The following is a 25,235-nucleotide window of genomic DNA, read 5'->3' as shown; positions in this document are numbered from 1 at the left end:
CAGCAGTTGGTATCTCCAAGTAGTAGAATGAAGGAACTGGGGATTAAGTGAAAGACAGGCTTTCAAATTTCCATTGTGTACCTTTAGTACCACTGGATTTTTTGTTTGTTTGTTTTTACCATGTGTATGTACTACTTTAGATTTCAGACATGAAAACCACATACTAAATTGAAGTTACTCCTTTATCAAAATAACTCATTATTAGATGTCAGAACAATACCCTGAAAATTCTAAGGCCAGGTTCCTGGTCTGGATTCCAGTAATGACTTGTTATCCAGCAGGTTTTAAAAGTTATCTTCTGGATGTTTCATTTTGTCCAGTGGTAAGTTAGGTCTTTGACACCTTCTAATTATGCATTGCTAATATTGCTATATTATACATTACTAATATCAACGAATAATCAGCAAACAGTATTTATATCAATATTTTTCAAGACATCTCAATGATTTGTGTGTAAACATAGACACACATATTTGGAGAAGTTAGCCATTGAAATAATGTACACCATGTTTAACAAAATTTGAACTATGACTGTTTTCTTAACAAATCTTTAGTATGTTTCTAAACAAGGTTTCTGAAGTATAAAAACAATCCCTAATAATGGAAAATACCTCATTAAAAACAGAAGTGTCAACACAGACATAATCTATAAATTTATCTGACTGCCGATGATGTGTTGACTGTTGACATGGATTAGTTTATACACACATAAATACTACTCAAATGAAGGCTAAAGCATGCTATTTCGCTGGCCAGCCTTGATATGACCTCTTAGTTGTTGTGATATTATCCAATTCACTCTTCAGAGATGTTCCATCTGTATTGTTTATTAATATAAATTGTGAACAACCACCATTGACATTACATAGTCTGTTCTGCTACAGTACATATAGCAGAGGACACAGTGCTTCCCCTCGACTGCCTCAAATCCTTTTAGCATCAGAGATGTTCCATCTGTATTGTTCATTAATATAAATCGTGAACAACCGCCATTGACATTACATAGTCTGTTCTGCTATAGTACATATAGCAGAGGACATGGTGCTTCCCCTCGACTGCCTCAAATCCTTTTAGCATTACTGAGCAATGTGCTTTCACTCGCAGCAGGAGCACCTACCTCTAAAACGCTGGAGAGCTGACAGTGCCTGAAGTGTCTTTCCCAACCCCATCTCCAACCATCACCAATGACCAACAAATAAGGGGGTATAAATACTCCAGCTGCCATGTCCCTGACCAGGACAACTCTGACCACAGTCTCCAGGGTTACCCTGCAGGATTAAGGCAAAGCGACCCTCCCTAAGACTTGGCACACTTGACGTCTTCATGACACATCTCTACTCCCTACTGATGTTCTCTGGGAACATATCCTAATAATTCATCTTTATATAAATCTTTATCTCAGGACCTGCTTCTAAGGAATGCATGCTAAGATGATGTGTTTTTATTTGAAGCAAAGTAGCTCCTAATAATGAGTAGATAGGGGACTGGGAGCAGTATAAAGGTGGAGTCGGTTAATAAAAGACTTTTTCCAGCATGTTAATGTTTTAAAAAGTAATCAGCATCCAGTTTTCTCACAATTAAAGAGAACACTTTAGGAATACATAAAGACATCAAGAAAAAAACTTGAACATACCTCCAACAATACAAAAATACATGTCTGTAAGTCTACTCACTATAGCATTTTTAGTACTTACAAACTACTGAAACAACCTAAATATCCATACATAGAAGAATGGTTGAATTAACTATGATAAATTCATACAATGGAGTACGATGCAACTATGAAAATCAATGGACTGATGTAGAGTGTTTTCTAAGGCATACTTCTATGTGAAAAAGAAGCAAAGCCAACAAAAGCAAATTAACATGACTTAATTTATATCAAGTCATACATCAAAATATATAAAAATTTTTAAGTCAATCATACCTCAATAAAGATGGGGGATGAAAAGAAGCTAAAATACTAAACTGATCAGTTCAAATTTCAAAAATGGCGTAACAAAAAAAGTTGCTGACATATTTATAAATAGTATTCTCAAAGTTCATTTAAAGTTAAATTTCATACTAAAATGTTAATGAAGAAACATTTAGATAACCAACTACTTTGTGGATAATCACAGATTAGCAATAATTTTGTGATAAAAGTTGGTTGTGGGTAGTATTTATACATTGAAAATGGTGACATTTTACTCTACACGTGTTCATATGTTGTAACTACACTTCACCAAAGATTTTCAAATGGAACTTAGACCAAAAAAAGAAAAAAAGATGATTTACATTATGCTATCCTTCATGTAGGAAATATGAGGATGTAAGAAGATACTTACATATCTGCTCAAGAAATACACGAAAGATACACCAGGAACTAAAGAGATTATTTAGCTACAAGGGTGGATAGGAAAGGGACTGAAAAAAGGAGGACTGGGAACAGGAAAAGGGGAGCAGGAATGAAGGGGAAGAGACATTTCTCCAAGTAAATCTCTTTTAAAGTTCTGACTCCTAGAAGCATAGTAATATTTCACACACTCCAAAAAAATAAACAGAATGTGAAGGAAACCCAAAAAAGCGATATAAACACTAATAAATGAACCTAACTGCATTTCAAATGACTAACATAGCCACAATCACTGGGGTGGTGAAGAAAATATACTTTAAGGCTAAAGATGAGAAGAACTGTAAACAAACCATGCCATGTAGATAGGAAAAGTGATTCTTACAGGGATATAGGTTAGCAATTCTAAAACTAGTTAATGTATATGCCAGAACTAAACAAATCAGAGCTGGGTTTCTCATTAATGGAGAAAGAAGTTACAAATACAGAAAGGGGAAAAGTTAGGGAACCTGTGATACAGGACTGAAATCAGAAACATCAATTCAAACTCATGGTTTTAAAAAATATAACTACAGATTGATACATTCAGAAACATAGATGTGTGTAGATGGGTAGCTTAGTATGCATACACGTATTTCCTAGCTTTGTCACCAGAGGGGACCTAGAAGCAATGGCACTCTAGTAGCAAGGAGCACATCCAGCACACAGCCCTTGGTTTCTAACCACCGTTCTCCAACAAAAGGAGCCACGGCTCTTTGGAGAAGTGGTCGATTCTAGAATGTGGGTAAGAAAACCAAAGATAGATCTGTAATATCTTGTGGTGCCAGAAAGTAAGGAAGTACTAAAAAAATATATAGGGGCTTGAGAAAGATGACAGGAGCCATTCTGAAGGAGCTTCTATTGACCAAAGCTGGAACAATTTGAGCAACAAACTAAATGACAGTATTGGATTTTAACTCACAGAATAAAGTAAGAGACCATACCAATATTTTAAAAATACTTGAAAAATAAATACATGTGGAAGAAGGAACAACTGTTCCTCTAGGTAGAATTCCAATTAATAAACACAGAAGGAGAGAGGGAAACAGAAAACCACCATTAAGCAAACACCATAGTAAAAACTGTTATAGGCAAATTCATTCACGGATGATAAAATTAGACAGCAAAATTGAGGAGAAACAGGATTTGCATAGTCTTAAAATATCACTTCCAAGAAGTGATCAACTGAAAATAGAATGAAATAGAAATAGAATGAAAGCAACTTTACAGTGGCGAAACTTGGCAGATAACAACCTTCAGCAAGTGGCCAAAGTTAGCATCACCAGTAATAAGACATCCACTGAGAAGGACACAACATCTCTCTTGTGTTATTTTTGCCAAACATGCATGGTCTCATTCCAAATATAAGAAAATATCAAGCAAACCCCAACTGAGGGAAAGTCTACACAATAACTGACCAGTATTCATTAAAGCATCAAAATCATGAAAGATAGGAAAGGTAACTGTTATGATAGGAGGAGACTAAGTGCGATGTGGAATCCTGGAACAGAGAAAGAACATGAGTGAAAAACTGGCAAAAACTAACTGAGGTCTATAGTTTAGTTAATAGTTTTTTGTTTGTTTGTTTTGAGGCAGGGTCTCACTCTGTCACCCAAGCTAGAATGCAGTGGTATGATCCTGGCTCACTGAAACCTCTGCTTCCTGGGTTCAAGCAATTCTCCTGCCTCAGCCTCCTGAGTAGCTGTGATTACAGGCACACGCCACCATGCCTGGCTAATTTTTGTATTTTAGTAGAGATGGGCTGCCAGGCTGGTCTTGAACTCCTGACCTCAAGTGACCTGTCTGCCTCAGCCTCCCAAAGTGCCAGGATTACAAGCATGAGCTAACGCGCCTGGCCCAGTTAATAGTATTATACTAATGTTAGTTTTATAGTTTTGATAATTAATTGTACTAAGATTATGTAAAGTGTTAAATTAGGAGGAAGCTGGGTGAACAGTATGTATGTACTCTCTGTACTATTTCTGCAACTTTCCTAAAAATCTAAAATTAAATCAAAAAGTTTAAAAATTTAGAAGCTGAAAATTCTGGTCAGGTGCAGAGGCTCATGCCCATAATCCCAGCACTTTGGGAGTCTGAGGTTGGAGGACTACTTGAGACCAGAAGTTCAAGACCAGCCTGGGCAACATAGTGAGACCCTGTCTCTACAGAAAATTGAAACATTAGTTGGGTGTGGCGGTGCATGCTTGTCACGCTAGCTACCCAGGAGGGTGAGGAAGGAGAATCCTTTGAGCTCAGGAGTTTGAGGTTACAGTGAGCTATGATCATGCCACTGTACTCCAGCATGGGCAACAGAGCAAGATCCTGACTCTAAATAAATAAGTAAAAATAAAAACGGAAAATTCTATAATAGTACCTATCTTTAATGTAAATGTAGTTGGTTTGGTGGCTTTAAGAACCGCTACCTATTCATCCATGCTAAGCGATCTGAGGGAATACGAGCAGGCAGGATCTACTCTGCAGTGTTACTTACATACGCAGCTCTATAAATAAAAGTGAGTTCATAATATCAGACCTACAAACTGCTTCATTTGCTTTTAACCCTCCTCAACTAACATAATGCACATAAGCAGTGATTTGTTTGTTGTTTTAATCATAGGCAGGATGGGCTTCACATAATGGTTTACACCATGCTACAACTTTGATGGAACAGGGCCTAGTTTTAAAATTCACGATTTTAGAGTTTTATGATACAAACAAATGCCTAGGTTTAAGGACCACGAGTATCTGGCCTATTTTTCATATCAAAGTATGAAATAAGAAATAGACAAGTTAGAACTCAAAAACAACATTGTTATGTTCTCCCCAATTCATTAAACATAACAATTTTCCTATTTAAAAAAGCTATATTCTCACTTGGAATACGCTGGAGAAACCCAATATGGGTTGTCTTCTGCTGCTTTGGCATGACGCAAAATGGCTTCCCGAGGATTACTGTCATCGGTCTTGTCCAAAGCAATGTTCTTCACAATATAGGAAGAGAGAGTGCCCCCGTGGGTTCCAACTCGGCCACCACGACCTGTTGCAAAAGAAAAAAAATCAAATTAGAAACTGAATGAGCATGAGGATACACAGGTATATCTGTGTACACTGTACTTATCTGAGCACAAATCTCAAGAGTACTTGAGTATCATCCTTTCAGCTTAGATTTATGACAATCAGAACCAAAATAAGAGATCACCAAACCTGAACTTCCCCATATTTTAAATAGGAAGAGATTTTTTTTGTTATGTTTCAGTTGCTTAAACTTACAGAATGGTACCAATATAGAAAAAATTACAGACAATGTGCCATCTATGTGCTTAAAAAAGTTCCTCTGGCATCAACATTTAGAATTCAATTAATAAAAATAACCAATATTCATTAGATGCTATTTAAATAAACGTATCTTAGGGCTTGGCATCTTCCAAATACCTTACAGGTACTTTGCTGAGTATTACAAGAGAAAACAAATAAGCTGAACATACTGATTCATGTTGCTGTGCTGTACTATAATCTCCCTAAGAAACAGGAACCTCTTTAAGGGCAGGGATTTGTTCCCCACTGGATCTCTAGCAGCTAGTATAGTGACTGGTACTCAGAAAGATGTAGGACTTTTTAGGAAGATAAACATATGAAAAGCCAAATAACACTAAAAGACTCATTTCATAAAACAAGATAAGAAGAAACTAAATAAGGCAGGAAATAATTAACTGTGAGATAATCTGTATGGCCAGTAACTATTATGGCACTTAGAGGAAGATAGCACTTCAGGCTCAGGTGGTTGAACAGGTCTTTATGAAAGAGATGGATCCAATTTGTGAAAGTTCAGGAGGTAAACAAGGTTATTTTCAACAAGCAGAATGGGTTAAGTACAAAAATACACTGCTTCAGTGGGTATTTGGGGACAGGACTGAACCAACAGTAATCTCAGAAGATCAGAGCAGGAAAGAAGTAAGGTGTAATGCTACAGGGGTAGATTTGATTTGGACAGTATAGAACCTTGAATCTCTGGAAAGACAATTGGACAGTGGGAAGGTTGTGAAGGTTTGGAGGCTGTAGCAACATGAAAAGCTAACGGAGTTAGGGATTAAAGCTGTGTATAAGACAAATAGAAGTGAGGTGGGAGAGAGGGAGTGCCTTGAGACTAAGGTGCCTAGTTAGAAGGGTTCACAATAATCCAAGAAAGAATATTATTTGGAAACTTCAGTTAGGATGGTGTTAGAAAAAAAATGAAAAAAAAATTACAATAGATATGCAAAATGTTTTCTATGCTGAAGGAGCAGACCAAATAGAAACTACATAGATGATAACAGAAAATGAAATTCTAATGAAGGTATGTGCTGTACTATTAGCCAGTGCTGCTTGGCTTTCTTCTGGTACCTACTTCTTAAAAACGCTAAAGACTTTTATCCATCTTCTAGTGATATCAACACAAGTCTAAATGATGGCCACTTTCCGCCTTATGTGAAACCTAATCCAGCCTGGATTCTGGTAAAAGTGCCCAGTGTTGTACATTAAGCCAATACTAAGAGCAGTGGTTTTAACACTGGGTTCCAAGTTCCACTGAGCCCCCAAGTTCCACTGAGGCCAGCTAGGAAAACTCAAATTGGAGACCAAGCAGAAAGGGCCCCAGTCTTCCTCCCTATTTCAGCACAGCAGCTCAATTTTTATCAGCTTTATACATCCAGATTCTGCATCAGCTCTTCTGCAGCTAAAAAGAAAACATTTCAAAAAAACACTAGCAAAATCTCTCTGAAGACAAAGAAGCATCCAGGCCCAAAAGACCGTCCCAATTTTATATCAATTACCCCACCCTGCCTCTGAACCCCCTCTGCAGGTCACTAGCTGGATCACAGTCACCTGGGCCTGCTACAGGAGGTTCGGGTTTATGCGACTTCAGGGGATCCAGTCTGTCCTTCTCCAGCTGTTTCCTTGTACTCCGTTGGCGGGGCTCACGGAACATAGGCAAGGCATGAGCTACAAGAAGTCACATTTGAAAAATTTCATTATAAGAATAATCTTTCCATCCAAAAACATAGCTAAAAAGCATGACTAACTGAAAGATGAAATGGAAGTCACAATAACAGCCTTCATGTAATAATAAAAGACAGTCTTACTGTAGCCAATTAGCCAATTTTGCTTGAGACCAGACTCATTGCTCACCTCTCCTGGCAGCTAACGGCACTCAGGAAATACTGTTAAATATTGTCACGGAAACATCGGTGAGGTTCCCCATCTCCCAAACCATGGGGAGCAGTTAAAACTTAATTACTGAGGTTTCGAAAAGAAACACATATTGGGACTGCCTCTTATTTTTTCTTACAGGACCCAAATGTAAATAATGCCAACAGCTTGCTGTCAGTCCTGAAGTCTCCTCAGATGTCTCATAAACACTGGAATCACTTCACACATTTCTGAAATGTGACCACCTCTCAGGAGGAGTTGACAACACTGAGTAATCGGAAGGGAGGAACACTTACCCCACTGAAACTGGGATAAAGGTTGCCGTGAATGCAAGGGGTGCCTAAATCTCTTAATGGGGCCTTATCCCTCCTGCTATACAGTAGCAAAATAAGAAAATAAGAACCAAAGCAATATGTGTTCTATTGCTGTTGCTGTTTACTCAATGTCAAAATTAAATTTCAGAATATAAAAGATTATAAGAATTTAAAAGGAAAACAGTATAATATTCTAGGGGAAAAGCAAAGCGTTATTAGGGAAGTATTAAATAACTCTCTTTTTCTTGCCCCCAAAAAGTACCAGCACAATTTCTTCTGACTCTTACATGCAGATTAAACCCCCTTTAAAAGAAACTTTTCCCAGGGGACCAGGGGAAGGAAGGGAAAGGTTAAAGGGAATTTACAATATCAATAAAATGTCTATAACACCTCAAACCTTCTACCTTCTACCTATACTGCCAACTAGGGGCAGACCATATCACTCACCAGTAAAACATGCCTGCCTTGAGTCAGGGGAGCTGAGAAACATAGCCACCCGTCACTCAGTTGGGCAACACAACACAACAGTATTTTTAGGAGGAGGAAAAATAGCTTTTCACTTCAAACGACTGGAGGAATTTAAGTAGGCCGCATGTAATTACATGAGCTAGACTGGTTATGACAGTGACTTTAACACTTCTACTCTTGCAAAAAGTATCATGGGATCGCTTTACTGGTCATAAGCTCCAAGGGACTTGGTCTCATATGAGACCCACCACCAGTGAAAAAAATCCGGCAGTACAGCGCCCCCTGGGCTCCAGACTGAGTCACTGATAAAGTCCACAGGGCCATCCGCTAACGTTAATCGCTGTAGCATCCATTATTTCTTTCCTAGCTGTCACCTGTTGCAGGTTTGAGATTGTGGCTCTGGAAACACGTATCTGCCAGATTAATGAGGTTGTGTGACATATCTGAGAGAAACCACTCTGCCCTAGTAACCTTTCTACTCATACCCCAAGTAGTTAATTTATTTTACAAATTCCTGTGGATCAGTCTAGCACATGGTCATAGAATTTCAGAGGAAGCTGGAACAGACCCTTCCTCTAGTTGCCGTACTCTCCTGATTAAAAGTTAAGTTGTTCAACATCACATTGCCAGTCAGTGGTGGAACTGGACAAACCCAGGCCTCCTGATTCCAAGACCAGCACTCTTTCTTGTTTACACTTAGAACAGACTGTTACTCTTGAAAAAACTGCTATAATGTATTGGGCTCACATAGGCTTTTTCCTTTTGGGTTGAAAGCTGCAGAAATAACCCTGTCCCTGTGATGAGTCACAAAAGCCAAAGAGGTTAGCTGTTAAATGACTCGTAGTCCTACCCAGATGAATGGGCAATTTTGTAATATATGCCTGAATTCTGAGGGCTTTCTCTGTCTCTAAAGCTATGCAATCAAAACCACGTGACAGTATAAGAGATGCATGATTGGAAGGCATGTTAATGACTTACGGGTGATGATGTAGTCCTGAGTTAGAGTCTCAGCTTGTTTTGCTTTCCGCTGGGTTTTAACCACACATAATTTTGCTCCCCTGAGGGGTGTAAAAGCAAATTATTTTCTTTACTTGGTCTTAGAAACAGAAAATTTCATGTTGAAAACATGAGATACTTCCAGGAACATACTCTGTGCATGTACTTCACCTACTCAAGTCCTTGACCTTCTGAGGGATGGCAACAGATGGGTTCTCAGGGATAAAAGCTTAAACTTATGGAAAAGCAAGTCTGTTAGTCAGTGGTTATTACCAAGCAAGAGGGCTGGAGAGGTAACAGGGCAACAGGACACAAGTTTACAAAGCCTACAGGAATAATGTGAAATTTTAAGATCTTAATAAAATTACCCAACCTTTTAACTCTAAAGGTCATAGGGTTAAAATTTTAGTTTATGTCTCAGATGAAAGCAACCTGGGTGGTCTACACCCCAAATGGCATATGTCCACTTTTCAAATACAAGAGTACAAGTGTCTGGAACTGAGTTGGCTTGGCAGTGTTGCCAAGGGGCTATGGCCCAAGAATGTGTAGGATTAACCAAAAATGTGCTCAGAACATTGCACTTCTCCTTAGTAGTAGAGCGTTATCCTTTTCAAGAGAAGTAAATACAAATAAGTAAATTTCTTAAAGCAAAGTTTCCACAGAAAGTGCCTTCTAAATGGGTGCTATCAAATGAGGCTCATCATTTTCTCAAGTGAAGCAGACTCGAATCCGAAGTACATTAGCATTTTTAATTTCTTTTTTAAAAAACAAATAAAATCCTATTTGTTTTCAAATACCATAAATATACTTTATTGTATAAGGCCAGGATTCCAGCTCTAGTCCAGGAAGCTCTGAAGGAAGACGGGGCTGTCTGCTTCTATTCAGAGCAAAATTATGGCCAATGAATATTCATAATAGAGGGTGGCTTTCCTCTCCTCAAAGGAGGTGGGACCTTAAAACAGGTTTATATGGGACCCCAGTGAATTTCACATGTGAATTTTAATGCTAGTTAACCAAGTCTTACTCTAAAGAAAGAGCTGATCAGTCACTGTACTTTAAGAGACAGAAACAAAACCATTTTTTTTGGGTGATGACACATATCCGTCTTTGTGCCTAAGCAAAGTGGAAATAACTGAGGAACTGACTGAACCTCTAGTTACATTTTCAGACTTTTGAAATACAGTGGTATACTTAAGTTTGAAACTTGGGTGGGCATGAGGGTGGAGGGGAAACGTATCTGTGCTGCCTTTCCTGCGGGCAGAGAATAATCTTGCCAAACACCCAAACCAGTAACTGCTAGAAGCCAAAAAAGAAAGAAGCAAAATGGACAAGCTGATTCCATTTCCTGTAAGTGGTTAGTTCCCTACTTTGTTAATCTCTTACATGTATTGCTGCTAATGCCTCTGTCCAGGGTGGTATGCAAAGTGGGCAGAACATTTTTCCCCCTTGCACTCAACATTTCAGCTAAACAACTGCAAATCTCCAGGAAACTTTCGCTTTGAATTCAGTGTGGATCAAGGGCGATATTCAAACCCTTTTTAAAGCACAATATCAGGAGTTTGAGGCTTTACTTTGTGCCAGCTGCATTTTCTAAATGGGTGGATCTCCATCAAAGTGGGAATGAATAAAAGCGGGGGGTGGGAGGGAAATCCCTCCCCCCAGTTGTTGTCATCCATCTAAAACAGGCAATACTTATGAAATACCTCTGACTCTTGTTGGGGTCGTAATAGACTTTAGCCAATCCATTTCCAGTTCCAACCATGATTTGGTTCAGCTTTGGATGCCACAGGCAGCGAACAACACTCTGCAAAGGAGAGGTGCAGTGGTTGACTAAAGAGGCCAGATAAAAATGGAAACAATCCTGCTGGTACTTTGATGGCTAGTCTACTATATGAAATATCATCCTGATGGTTTACCTCTAACTTTTATACATTTGCTTTTAAACCATAAAGTTGTGTTCCTGAAGTTTAGTTCCATTCCATCACTTATTATCTGGGTGATACTCCATAAAAATAAAAAAGATGTTCTCTTCCTGACATTATCTCCCTTTCTGGACAGCCTTGAAATCGCAAAATTAGGTTTCCCAGGTCCATTACCACGTGAGGCTGGCATCATGGAATGCTAAATCCACGTAACTCAGTTACACTTAACCACTGAAGTGGATTTCATGCTCTTACACACATACAGTATGTCCCTCTGGACGGCAGATTGAGACCAGGTGGTTATTGTTTTTAGTTCACAAAGATCCAAATCTCATAAAGCTTTTTCAGAAACAACACACATTTGCAGGCATTTAATAATGTCTCCCTATCTATGAGATAAAACAGCAGGATAACAGCAGAAGTAAAACAGATACAAAATATGAAGACTTGACATTAACCTGAATGAAAAGCAGTTTAAGAGAAGGTTCACTGGAAGTTATGATCCTATGAATTCATTACTGGTGAGGAAAATAAGTGGTGCTCTGGGACTGAAAAGAACCACAAGTTCTCAGTGAGAACTATACCCTGTTTTTAATTTTTGTCTGTGGTAAGAGGGCAGAGGTGGGAGGGGTAGCGTGGACAGAATTAAACAGAAAAAAGATGAAGGTAATGTTGGTAAACAGAAACCCCATGTACTAGGTTCTATAGAACTCACTCTGATAGAACAAGATATGAGTGGAAGCATTAAATCAATGATTATTAATAATCTATCACTTGCCAAACTATATATAGGGACTAAAGGGGAAAAGGGTACGATTAGATATTAGCATTTTATAGTTCTAGTGGTAAAATGAAAATCATGACTACTGTCTCCTAAATCTACTTTGGGCTGAATTTCTTTGTTTCCTTGTCTCTAATCATTCCACTCTTTTGTTAAGATAGAATATCTTGAAATCTCTGAGATCCTTTTTGATAGAACATTAACTCCCAGCTGGGCATGGTGGCATGTGCCTGTAGTCCCAGCTACTCAGGAGTCTGAGGCAGGAAGATCGTTTGAGCCTAGGAGTTTGAGGCTTCAGTGAGCTATGATTGTGCCACTGCATTCCAGTCTGGGTGAGAGAGTGCGAAGGGAGGGAGGGAGGAAGGGAGGGAGGGAAGGAAGGAAGGGAGGGAGGGAGGGAAGGTAAAAATTCAGACTCCCATGTGAATGGTAAAAAAAAATATGCAAAAAAATAGGTAAATGGCTACAAACCCTTACCTGATATTCCAGAGGAATTAAGGAGAAAGCTGAAAAGAGTCTACAAGACATTTATTTAATTCATATCTGATTTAACAGACTTACTCTAGAAGAGTGGTTCTTAATCTATGTACCACTGAAGAGGACTGGGATATTGTACAGAGAAAATCAAATCAGAATGGCTGTGTTTTCCCCATTAGTTGAGGGGAAAATTAAGTTAAAAGGGCAGGTTTTCACAGTTTAGGCTTTCTTTCCACAATTTTTCTCAAATCTATGGTACCTGCTACTCAGGTTAGCAAGTGCTAAAAGATGATAAAACAAATATAATAGTGAGTAAATATTAACAGAAAAACTTGAAAAAATAAGATATATTTAATTTGATAGTTTGGGTATTTTGGGGAGGGGGGGTTGTTGCTTTGTACCTATGCTTGTAAAACATACTTTATAATATATACATTAAAAAGTCACATTTTCTCCTAATAAAATTGCTCCTGGTTGGGAAGATGGAATTAAGCTTATCAACAGCTCATGGTCTACAAAGTGCAGCTTCTAGGTGCTCCACCACTGAGACTAATTTGAGATAGACCACTGGAAATTCCCAGATGGTCACAGTCAGGTATATGGAAACATGAGGAGAGTCACAAACACAACTTCATGAAGTCATGTTTATGAAACCCTCTCTAGAAGAAATCCATCTGAGTCAAGACTCATCTCTTTTAGTCTTTGCTTAAATGTCTTGCTATTCAGACCACTCAATTTAAAACAGTGACCCAGAACTCCCCTTACTCTGCTTTTCTTTTTTTTATAGCATTTATCATCTTTTAATATAATATATAACTTATTTATTAATGATGCTGATTGTCTGCCCTCCCCTCTAGAACACATGTTTCATGGGCAGAGATCTCAGTCAGTTTTGTTTGGCAACATATCCCAAGTGCCTAGATTAGTGTCTGGTGCTCAACAAATGTTCACCGAAGGATGAATTAAAAGCTACAGTTCACCCATGCCTAAATGGATTGCTCTGCTACGTAAAGCTGGAGACAATTTTCTAATTAAAATCATTACTCCATGAGGAATAATTTGACTTCCTCATATCATTATTATACTCAGGTATCCTACAAATGTAGCAGGGTTAGATTCCTCCTAATGTGGTCCTAGAGAGAGAGAATGTACATGAATCACAGAGCAATGAAAGGGGCTGTCAAAGGCTTTCAGAAATCTCAGCCACCCATAAATGGCCCAGGACAATATTAAGGGCATAGTATTAGAGTTATTTCTCTTTCTTGGTTCTCTAGAGGTCCAGCTAAGCAGTCTAAGATTACTAGTTCTCAAATATGTTTTCAAGTGAGCAGGGTACAGAATTGGAAAAGATCCACAATGTAGGCCTGATAAATTCCAAGACATCCAGCCAAACAGGCAGTTTCCAGGGGCAGCAGGTTACTGTTACTCTCTCCCTCTTCACTGAGGGTGTAAATGTTAGAGAGAAGCAACTGCACAAGCCAACAGACCAAGGTCCGATTGCTTTCCAGGGAGTCCAAGGACACCTCACCTCTATTCCTGTTCACATCCTGTACCATCCAGAGCCTTTACACACACATATAGCTGGTTAATATACGTTCTTAGGGAGAAGCATATTTACCCTCCTTTCAAGCCGAAACAGGGAGAGGCAAATAAGACCCCTTAAACTAAACAGAGCCCCATGCACTGTGGCAATGAGAAACCAAAGCAGCCAATGAGAGGCCTGTGAGCAATCTGACTTAGGCAGAGGATACTTAAGGCTCAATTACCCTAATACCAGTTATTAATCAACTACTACAAGGATTCTAAAACACGAAATGAAGAAACAAAATTTAAAGTCAAAGGTGGGTGGGCCTTTTTTGTTTATTAATATTTATTGTGTGTGTTTAGCTAACCTTTGTAAACTTTGCAGCTAATGCAGCTCCACACTTTATCCTGTCAAGGAAATGCATCTTATAGCAGAGAGCTGGCTACCTGCCAAACCAAACAATCCCTGAGACTGCGGCATGGCTGGGAAGCAAGCTGAGCTGCCACGCTGCTAACTTGTCAAACATACATACCGGGCTTTGCTTAACAACAATGCGACACGTGCCTGCTAGAAGCCTAAGGAACCATCATCAGAAGACAGATGAGCTATAAATACTTAGAAAGAGTACAATCCTTCTATCAACCAACCACCCCAAACTTTCTTCATCCTGTTCTTGAAGAAGTGCTTCTTTACTGGGAGTGTGACATACTCAGACCTATGGATTTACTGAGAAATATAGCAAATAAAGCATAGAGAGCACATTTGAATCAAAGGACCAGAGAACCAGTCAGGAACATCAAGACATGAGATCTACGGAATCAAAGAGAAAGCCCTCACATTGTATCATGAGATTCAAATAGCAAAAGGCCACTGCAGTGCAAAGAACTAGGTTCTGAAATTAGTCTGCATATTTTAATAAATTGATTTGCTTAAATAAATTGACAAAGTGTTTTATTCTTACACTAATCTACTTCAATTCCCAAAACATGTGGGTTCACTAATGGCTTCCTCTAGCTGTCGAAGCTGAACTATACATTTCAGCACAAAATTAAGCTTATTCTTTTAAACCAAAGCCCATTTTCATTTTAACCCTTTAATTTGGTAGTGGAGGGTAACCATAAATTTGCCCAAAAATAAGAGACAAGAATTGGAATAGGAGACCATAAGCATGACTAGAAGGAGTTACAAGACCTTAATGTGTTCAACGGAGAGATTTTTTTCTTCCCTGCAGAGAGCAAAGAAAAAAGAGAGGGGTAGGCCGGGGAGAAAGACAGCACGATGTCGAGCTAGCAGTGTCAAAATTCCAAAATAGGAATTTTGGAATTACCCCTTAGCAAAAGTGAAAAGGCCACAAAAATTTCCAAATAATTTATTTCTGTGGTTTTTTTGTTTACTTTTAGAGAAACCAGGGAAGCAAATAAGGGGAGGAGGAGAAGGAAACCAAAGAGAGAAATGATTTACATTTTAGGACATGGTAGAAAGGGAACTGTTAGGTACTGGAACTTTGTATTATTTTATATAATTGAGTCCTCACAACTACTACAAAATTAATAATCTCATCCCATCTCACAGATGAAGAAACTGAGGTTGTAGAGAGTGGTAACTCTCCCAAGGTCACATAATAACTTGCACATAGAAGAGTAAGCAGGTTTCTCCAACTCCACTGTTCACTCCCTTACTACTTAACCATGCAAAGCTCTATTTGGAAAGATGGGGAGGAAAGGAGGTAGCAGACATTTAATCATATCCAAACTCACCTAACCCAGTAGAAACCTTAGCAAGTTTGTATTAAAAAGCAGGAATTACTAAAATCATTTACCAAAAAAAAAAGCCCATTAGTTCCCAGTTCACAAATGTTACTATAAAAGAAATCATGCCTGCATAACATCTTAGGGATCTGCGATGCACATATCTAAACACCGCCCTTATTCTACATGCCAAAAGAAAGCCAACAGCCTTCATAATTTTATACCTTAAACACGATTATGTTGAAACCCCATTTCCGGATCCTCCACAGCTGCTGACCCATAATGTAAACCAAACTCCACCTGGTTTTTTCACGTTTGGTTTTTGTCATACAGTATCATACAGTACAAGAATGGATAAGGTAAGGCCATGATTCCCTGAACAAGCATTTTTCACAATTTTCAAATGAAAAGCCTGACACCTGACCGTGAAGGAGACTGTCACACAATTTTGCAGACTTGTATAGAGGCAGTCTTAGAGTTACAGACATCCTCGGGACTATCCAACACATTTGAATGGGTGTGTGTGTGTGTGTGTGTGTGCAGATTCCAGACACTAAGAAAGCAGATCAAGATGTGAACCCAAAACAAATAGAAAGAAAACAGGTAAGAACAAAAAAATACTGGAGAAAGAACTTTCTTCAGATTTCCACAAGCCCAAGATTTTCTTCACAGAGAAAGAACAACTATTTCTATATTAAAATATTGGGCCAGGGAAGTATAAGAGTAAAATAGGAATTGTTTCAACTTTTCCAGGCTATTTTTCCTGTCTTTGTTCCTTCCATTCTCTCCCAAAGCCTTGCTTTTCTCAGACTTGGGATGGCTTTGCCGTATGCATGGGCCACAAGACTTGGCTTCATCCCTCTAAAGTTCAGGAAGCAAATATGGTGAGTAAGCCCCAGTCTCCAATAACTAAGAGTCATCAGCACCACCTGATCTCTACAGACATCCCCTCAACGGAAAAGTTTAAAGGCAGACATTTTCTCTACACATCTTGCTAAGTGAGCATATGCCTCTCCTTTACCCCTCTTCTACATTCCCCCAATTCCAAGGAAGCTCTACCATGGGCCAGACTTGGGGCAACTGTCTTTTTTTTTTTTTTTTTTTTTTCCAGAAATCTTCTCAATCTTCTCCCTTCCCTATCCTGAAAAATTCTCTACTAGGCCAGACAGGAGTGCAATGGTGAAAAGAAAAAATGCCATAGTATTTTCATAAATGTGGGGGCTGCTGCAGAAAAACCAAGTAAGGGAAAGTGTTGCTTTGCACCTGTCATACATATTTGATACAGATGTACAGATTATGTGTTTTAAAAACTGGCATCTAATTATCAAATTAATTCCCACCAAACTCGTGAAAAATGCTTTTACTAAAATAACTCATTTACAGTCTGTGCTATAAAATAAAGATAACCACTAAAGCAGCAAAAATCTGGAACCTAGTAGTCATCCTTGGCACTAAATGAATCCCATCTGTATCTGATAATAAACCTGCCTAAAGAATTTCATCACGAGAAAAAGTTCTCAGAGAAAATGGAAGGTCTCTTGGGAAAGAAAATTAAATACAATGTTGTTCATCTAATTCAAAACAGTAAAAGTCTGCTTCAGCCCTGTTACTTGAGAAGAATCTGTGAAGGCAAAGAAGGCACAAGTAATGACTGAAGAAAGTCTGGTAATTATTCTTATTAATGATAGTCTGTGAGCAGGAAACAAACAGGAGACTGAGAACAGGAGTCCACAGGGTGAGTGACCCAGGTGGGTGGTCATCCTACAAGGCAAATGACCCCAGAGGTCCCACCCCAGGGGATTCACTTAGATGCAGCAGAGCTTCCCACTGGTGGGCACAGAATGGGATACCAAGATATGGTAGGTGTGTCAAGATATGGAGTTCATGCCTAAGAGGAGCCTCAGGCGCTGGGGCCTCAGGCTAGTCATTTCTAGAGAAGAGGCGCCTCATCTGTTTATATGAGATATTATCATTTATTATGGAGACCAGGTTGTGAAAAGGCATGAGAAGCACCTCATGTCTATTTCTGATCACTTAAGACCCACACTGTAAACCAAACTCCACCTGGTTTTTCTATGTTTGGTCTACACAGACCCGGGCTCCTTTACATTTCTTCATTTATTAACAGAGATAGGCATAAAGATAATGACCACCAATCCTGTGTTTATATATATAAAACAGTAATGCATGAAACTTATTAAATCTCTAACTGCTAGATAAAAAAAATATGTAATCAGATCTTGGAAATCATTAAGTATGTAAAACCAAGAAAACACAGGAAAAGCTGAATCTTCCTGTATAGACAAACTACACAGGATATGTAAAATATTATTTATCTTACTATAGTACAGGTAAAGATGTTTTAAATATTATACTTTTATTTAGTCCTCTGGGGGTGTCACAACCCATCCTCCTACAAGACCATTATCTATCATTTCCATAAAGGAAAAATACTATCCTGGGATACATTTTAATTATAGACCTTGTTCTTCCCCACACTATACATACTTGTGAAAGTTTGGCCAGAATTCTGATACAACAGCTGGAAAACTTGTTACCAAAGATCATTCATCAGATTCAGGCTGAGGGAGAAAAACTGTCAGAAAATCCTACAAGACATAAAGTCCTTTACTTGGTCCCTCAGTGGGATGTGATATGGTGCTAGGGTTAGACAATGGAGCTCTAGTCATTACTGTATTATTTGTTTACACATTATGAAAAGAAAAGTATCATTCTGAACATTTTTAAACATCTACAAATCAAGTTCTCTTTTTTTACATTTTATAGAGGAAGTATGTTTCTCCCTAGTGAATAAGTATTACCTAATAAGTAAATATAATAATATAATAAATAAAATTAATAAGTACTACCTAGTGGCTAATTCCTTATCTAGCTTTGCCATTCATGGCAATCATGTCTACAGAAGTTTAAATACCTATTAAATAAATGTAAATACTTATTAAATAAAATATCAAACTCTTGTGTAGAGAAGGGGGGAAAAGGTTCCTGTTTAATCAAAAGGGATACACTGACTATTTCTATTGTTTCGAAGGACTACAAATAGAAGCAGAAAAACCTTCATTTGCAAATGCTGGCACTACTAAGGAGTGGATTTTTTAAATATAGCTTGTTATGGGGTTAAATGATACTAGGAAATGGATAAACTATTAAACTGGATAAGCCCTCCTTTTGGTCCTCATTCTTTTGCTCACGAAGTCTAAGATAGCACGTGATTGGCCCTTCATCTCACATTGTAACTTCCCAAATGAGATCATTGTTAAATAGGTGGTCATAGGAAAGGACGCTTCACTGCAGGGTTTGAATCTGGATTCCTATAGTAAACGTTATTTCAAAGAAGAGAACATTGAATAGAGAATCTAAAAAACTGCACCTGAATCAAGAATGTGCTAGTTACAAAAAATTTATAAAGTTAATTGAGGCCAGGCATGACAGCTCACTCAGCACCTTGGGAGGCTGAGTTGGGTAGATCAACTGAGATCGGGAGTTCGAGACCAGCCTGACCAACATGGTGAAACCCTGTCTCTACTAAGAAACAAAAAAAAATTAGCTGGGCGTGGTGATGCATGCTTGTAATCCCAGCTACTTGAGAGGCTGAGGCACAAGAATCACTTGAACCCAGGAGGTGTAGGTTGCAGTGAGCTGAGATCACACCACTGCACTCCAGCCCAGGCAACAGAGCAAGACTATGTTTCAAAAAACAAAATAAAATTAAATTAAAAAAAAAAAAAAGAGATAATAAAGATGAGAAAAACAAAGTGATAAGTACTATATCACATCAGTATTTGTCCCGTATTCTAATGAAGAGTAGTGATTAGACTTCTGATAAAGTATCAAATTCAAAGAAACAACTTTTGCTTCAAAGCACAGAGTACAGGTTACAAAATACATCCAGGAAACATATCATATTCATTAATAGTGTAAGAATCAAAACAAATTATATTCAGTGGAGTTTAAATTACCAATATTTTAAGCATCTGCAGTAAATCTGTGTTTCCTCTAATGAACCCAAAACCTGGTTATTTGTAGTAAATCTGAAAAAATGATCATCTAAAATTTTAAGAAGTAGACAATTCCGAGACGGGCGGATCACGAGGTCAGGAGATCGAGACCATCCTGGCTAACACGGTGAAACCCCGTCTCTACTAAAAAATACAAAAAGTAGCCGGGCGAGGTGGCGGGCGCCTGTAGTCCCAGCTACACGGGAGGCTGAGGCAGGAGAATGGCGTAAACCCGGGAGGTGGAGCTTGCAGTGAGCTGAGAGCCAGCCACTGCACTCCAGCCTGGGCGACAGAGCAAGACTCCGTCTCAAAAAAAAAAAAAAAAAAAGAAGTAGACAATTAAAATAAATGCATACTTCTTTCATCAATTCTAAAAGAAAATGTGGCCGGGCGTGGTGGCTCTTGCCTATAATCCCAACACTTTGGGAGGCTGAGGTGGGTGGATCACAAGGTCAGGAGTCCAAGACCAGCCTGGCCAAGATGGTGAAACTCCATCTCTACTAAAACTACAAAAATTAGCCAGGCATGGTGGTAGGTGCCTGTAATTCCCAGCTACTCGGGAGGCTGAGGCAGGAGAATCGCTTGAACCCAGGCGACAGAAGTTGCAGTGAGCTGAGATCATGCCACTGCACTCCAGCCTGGGCGACAGAGTGAGACTCTGTCTCAAAAAAAAGAAAAAAAGAAAATACATGCACTGAAATTCCAAATTGATTTTTAAAAACTATTAACCAAAAAATAAAAACTTGAGAAGGTGGTAAGGAAAAGGACATTACAGTTAGTCCCAACAAGAATGTAACAGAATAAAATGTAATAAAAGGTAAAGCAAAATTAATAAATACATCTTCACTGAGCATCTACTATGTGCCATGCATTATGTGAATAAACATTAGTAATATGATGATGCCCTTACCACCCACATGACACCATCAGCCCTGAGGAGACCCTTACTTCAATTTGGTCACTGGAGAATTTAGAAATGGCTGAGTAGAGAGTATCAAAGACAACAGAAGTGTGGAGAAAACAAGATCCACAAGGAAATGTTAACAAACAAAAAAGAACAAAAGACTAAGTTTGGTTCCCTCAGACAAAGACAAGACTGAACAGTAACTTTATAATCTTCAAGGAAACAGAGGATATTAACCAGCTGTTCTCCAACTCCATGAGGACCAGAGCAAAGGATGTAGGCTCTAAACATGAGAATGTGAGGCTAAAAGCAAAGAAAAAAAATGATCTGACGGTGAGGGATTTCATACATAAAAATGAACTCTTTAGGGAAGCTGTAAAATCTGTTAAGTCTAATTTTTATACAGGAGAGTTATGTCATAGTGCGCAGGTAGGCAAGAGGAATGAGCTCTGGAAAATAACACTGAGAAACTGAGCCAAGTATGCTTAATACCAATGGCAGCTAATTAAGCAAAAGCCAGTAGCTCTTCCTTGTGGCATAGCTATGTCAAGGGAACATACCACCCAAGTAAGAGAGGTGACTCATTCTAGGATCAATGACATTATTTTATTTCCTACCATATGAATGTCCCTCCAAACGTGTAGCTAACTTAGAAGCTTCCTCCTAGGTACATCTGCTATAATCCGTACTGCTTCATTTTGTTTTTTCCATCACCATTGTAGACAGCAGAAACATACTCCATTCAGTCTCTCCCTCTGAATGTTGTTTAAAAACCAGGGCAGAAGGCATAGGGTACCTATCTGAGAACTCTGAAAAGTAAAGAGTAGTAGGAGGATTTGGGAAGAAGTCCAGAATTCAATGTATCACTCAAGCAGAAGTGAGTTACCATTTCCCCAACTCTAGTCTCCACCAATAATAACAGTTAAAAAATAAAAACAAAAAATCTGTGACAAACAAAACATCAACATTTTAAATAAAGACAGGATCAGTCCAACTGAGTTTTCCTTTTGCCTTAGGCTGTAATACAGCTTGGCATAGCACTGTTACTGATCCCATTTTTATTTAAAAATTTGGTATTTTATTCATCATAGATTTCTTGCGTTTTTTATATTGTTGCATTAAAATGTTATTTATCTTGATTACTAAGTGTTTTAGGGGCCCTCTAAACTTTGTGATTGAGGAAGGCATCTCACTTGCCTCACCCTAATCCTGGTCTTGTCTGTGGAAATATTGTCTTTCACAAAACCAGTCCCTGGTGCCAAAAAACTTGGAGACTGCTGATTTATATGACATTCTTGAAACCGTAACACAATAATGTTGGAGAACAGATCAGTGAATGCCAGGGCTTAGGAGTTGGGGGTGGAAGAAGGGGTGAGTGTGTAAACTATAGAGGGATAGCAAAAAGGAGTTTTTAGGGGGTGATGGAACTGTTCTGTATACTGATGGTGTTGATGGTGATTACATGAATATGTACATGCGTTAAAAATCACAGAACTGTGTGTTTTCTTAAAAAGGTCAATTTTACAGTATCATAATTTTTAAAATAATAAAAAGGAATCAGCACTAAACTAGTTCCTGTCATCTCCCCTACCTGAAAACATGTTAAGATTTTATGTCATAGATATTAACAGTTAAACCACCATGAAATCTGAGATATCTTTTCTCTTTACTCTCGTGTGCCTACAGATAAACATTCAACTGTATTCTTCAAATATGAAGAACAACTGTTCTGGAACCTTCATAATATAGATACCTCTAGGTGAATTTAGAGATGGCTGAGAAGAGTATCAAAGAAGTAATTTAATCAAGTCTTATTGATGCTGGCTTAGTAGGTAAGTCCAGCTGAATTCAAGTTTCCATTTAAACGTGTGTGCTGCTTGCTTTAGGAAATTCCCCAAAAAGGGTTTAAGTTTTTCAAGGTGGTCTTGTAGTCCAAATTATGAAGGCAGCAAAAATGCAATGTTTTTCACCATATTCCACTGGCATCTCTTTTCTCCAGTGATTAAAGAAAATACTCCTAGAGATAGTAGTACTAAGTGACCACTGCACTTCTTGACAGTAAAATACTGTCCTAATAAGCCATGCTAGAAGTTGGCTTTTGATCCTGGAAAAAAGATAGGGCCAGAGAAAGAACATGTACTGGCAAATTTACACTAAAACTCCATCATTTTCTACTTACTCTCAGTTTTCCTATCAAATATTCATACATCTTGGAAGACCAAGAAACAATCAGTGTTCTGAGACTCCACCTTTCTGTTCTCAGTGAGCAAGTGCTCCACACACCTATGTTAATTAGGTACACCGTCCTATCACTTGGCTGTGGGCAAATATACATATTTTATTAAATAAGAATATGTTACTCAGGCTCCCTCTAGGATATGCATTGTTTAATCCTCCTTTAAAAAGTGAATTATAGTAATATTTCATTAACCTGGTATCACGTTATTCAAAATAATACACATAATTCAAAGCAAATGCTATTCCCTAGTCAACCAGCTGCCTGATTGCTCTATAATAAAAATCAGATAATGGAAAGCTAGTTAATTCAGAGCCCATTTTTTCCATTTCCTTGTGTTTCACATTAAAGAGGTTTCACTATATTTTAGAAGGCAGATAAATGCCAAATGTAGTCTTTCAAGTTTATTTTCAGTTAGCATTTGCAGTGCTGATAGCTCAAGTTCTCTCTGTATACTACTACTCCTTGTATGACTCTGGGCAGAGACAATGCTTGACTCCTTTATTTTTAGAAACTTATAAGGAGGTGCAATTCTGCCTGAGTTGGGACTTTATATCAGTAAAATAGATGATTATTCTATTCCCAGTAAGAAATGAAAGAACAGATGAGTTCCTCAACTCCTTCAGAGTCAAACTTTCACAGGTATAGTATCATTAATTTGTTTGAAGTGAATTCCCAGATCAGCTATATCCACATTCAAATGTAAGAACAAAGATACATTCCAAAGCCAATTCTGAGGATTTCTGGAATATCCATTAATTTGAATTATCTTTCTGCTTCCCTCCCTAAGTACAAATAATGGAGACTGACTGTAGTCTGAATGGCCAGTATGTCCCTTACACATTATAAATTAAGATAAATAGCTAGGTTCATAACGGGTCTATTATACCATGGCTCTTTTTATCCATTTAGTCTTCCTCTTCAATCTCTCTGAATTTAAAACATCAATATTCTCTCTTAATAATAACACAAAAACTTTTTGTGTGAAATGAAAAGTGTTAACACATTCATTTCCAGAATATACACTCTTTAAATTTATGTTATGCATAATTATGTTACATGTATAACATGTGTAATTATACATCACATACAAAATGTGATGTATAACATTTACACCACGCCAGGCCTTTTCAATCAACTTGAAAGTGTTAGCACTTTCATTTCCAGAATATATGCTTTCTCAAACTATAGAGTTAGCCTCTTGAAAACAATGATGATCATAATATTTCAAACTGACAGAAGACACCAAATACTTCATATTGTGAGTTTTCTTTTTTAGAGAACATGAATGAGGCATGCATATTATACATTTCATTTCTCGCAGGAAAGGGATATTCTGAAAAACAAGCCATGATAGAAGGAAGTAAAAACGTAAGATTATCCTTGTTCTTTACTATCTAAAAAAGTCTTAAAGAAAAACACATACTATCTAGAAATCAAAAATGAGGTTTTTTTCCTTCCTTAAAAGACCTTTACTACCATATTTCTTATGTTAATATTAGGATTTTCAATCAACTTTAATTAATTAATGTATTTATTTATTTATTTATTGAGATGGAGTCTCACCCTGTTGCCCAGGGTGGAGTGCAGTGGCACCATCTCGGCTCACCACAACCTCCACCTCCCAGGTTCAAGCTATTCTCCTTCCTCAGCCTACTGAGTAGCTGGGATTACAGGCTCCCACCACCACACCTGGCTGATTTTTGTAGTTTTAGTGGAGACAAGGTTTCATCATGTTGGCCAGGCTGGTCTTGAACTCCTGACCTCAGGTGATCCACCGGCCTTGGCCTCCCAAAATGCTGGGATTATAGGCATAAGCCATCATGCCAGACCTTTTCAATCAACTTTAAAATGTCCAAGGCATATTAGTTGAAAATATCAAAGCATATTTCCTTTTCTGTCACTTCAGAGGCCATATGCTAGGTTATGCTAGATGTTATATAGCAGTGTTTTCAAAAATAAAGGTTTAGTTTTTTAATTGTTTCTTATCCTCATTTTGTTCAGCCAGTATTTACAAAAATAGAGGACTCTCACCAAAGTACCTAAGCAAACAAACAAATTAGAAAAGAAGTTAGGCTCAGGTATAAAATTCCTGGCTTTTTTCCTTTCTTCCTTTTCCCTCTTTACCCATGGGAATGCCTGCTATCTCTGAAATTATTGCCAAAAGCAAATGAGGTGCAGAGACCATGAAACAATATCAGGTTAAAACAACCTGATTAACCATGCTTAAGTTAAAAAATATAAATGGTAGTATACTGGTACAATTGCATAAACCATGTCCCTTGGTTTA

The 25,235-nt window shown here is 38.1% G+C and overlaps 1 protein-coding gene across 3 annotated transcripts in view; it reads right to left on the bottom strand.

The window, feature by feature from the left end:
- The window catches only part of WDR70 (WD repeat domain 70), a 386,140-nt gene that overhangs the window by 22,004 nt on the left and 338,901 nt on the right, over nucleotides 1–25,235 (bottom strand). For all 3 annotated transcript variants that reach the window (XM_033179392.1, XM_033179394.1, XM_033179393.1), the window contains 4 exons: nucleotides 11,037–11,137; nucleotides 9,316–9,395; nucleotides 7,232–7,348; nucleotides 5,246–5,408 (listed from right to left, as the gene is read on the bottom strand). In XM_033179392.1, the coding sequence (XP_033035283.1) occupies nucleotides 5,246–5,408; nucleotides 7,232–7,348; nucleotides 9,316–9,395; nucleotides 11,037–11,137 (461 nt within the window). The remainder of the gene's footprint in view (nucleotides 1–5,245; nucleotides 5,409–7,231; nucleotides 7,349–9,315; nucleotides 9,396–11,036; nucleotides 11,138–25,235) is intronic.

This window comes from Trachypithecus francoisi, unplaced genomic scaffold (assembly GCF_009764315.1).
Source record: "Trachypithecus francoisi isolate TF-2019V2 unplaced genomic scaffold, Tfra_2.0 Lachesis_group2, whole genome shotgun sequence".
NCBI classification, from domain to species: domain Eukaryota; kingdom Metazoa; phylum Chordata; class Mammalia; order Primates; family Cercopithecidae; genus Trachypithecus; species Trachypithecus francoisi.
The sequence above is the reverse complement of the archived record's forward strand: the minus strand, read 5'-3'. Positions and strand labels throughout refer to the sequence as shown.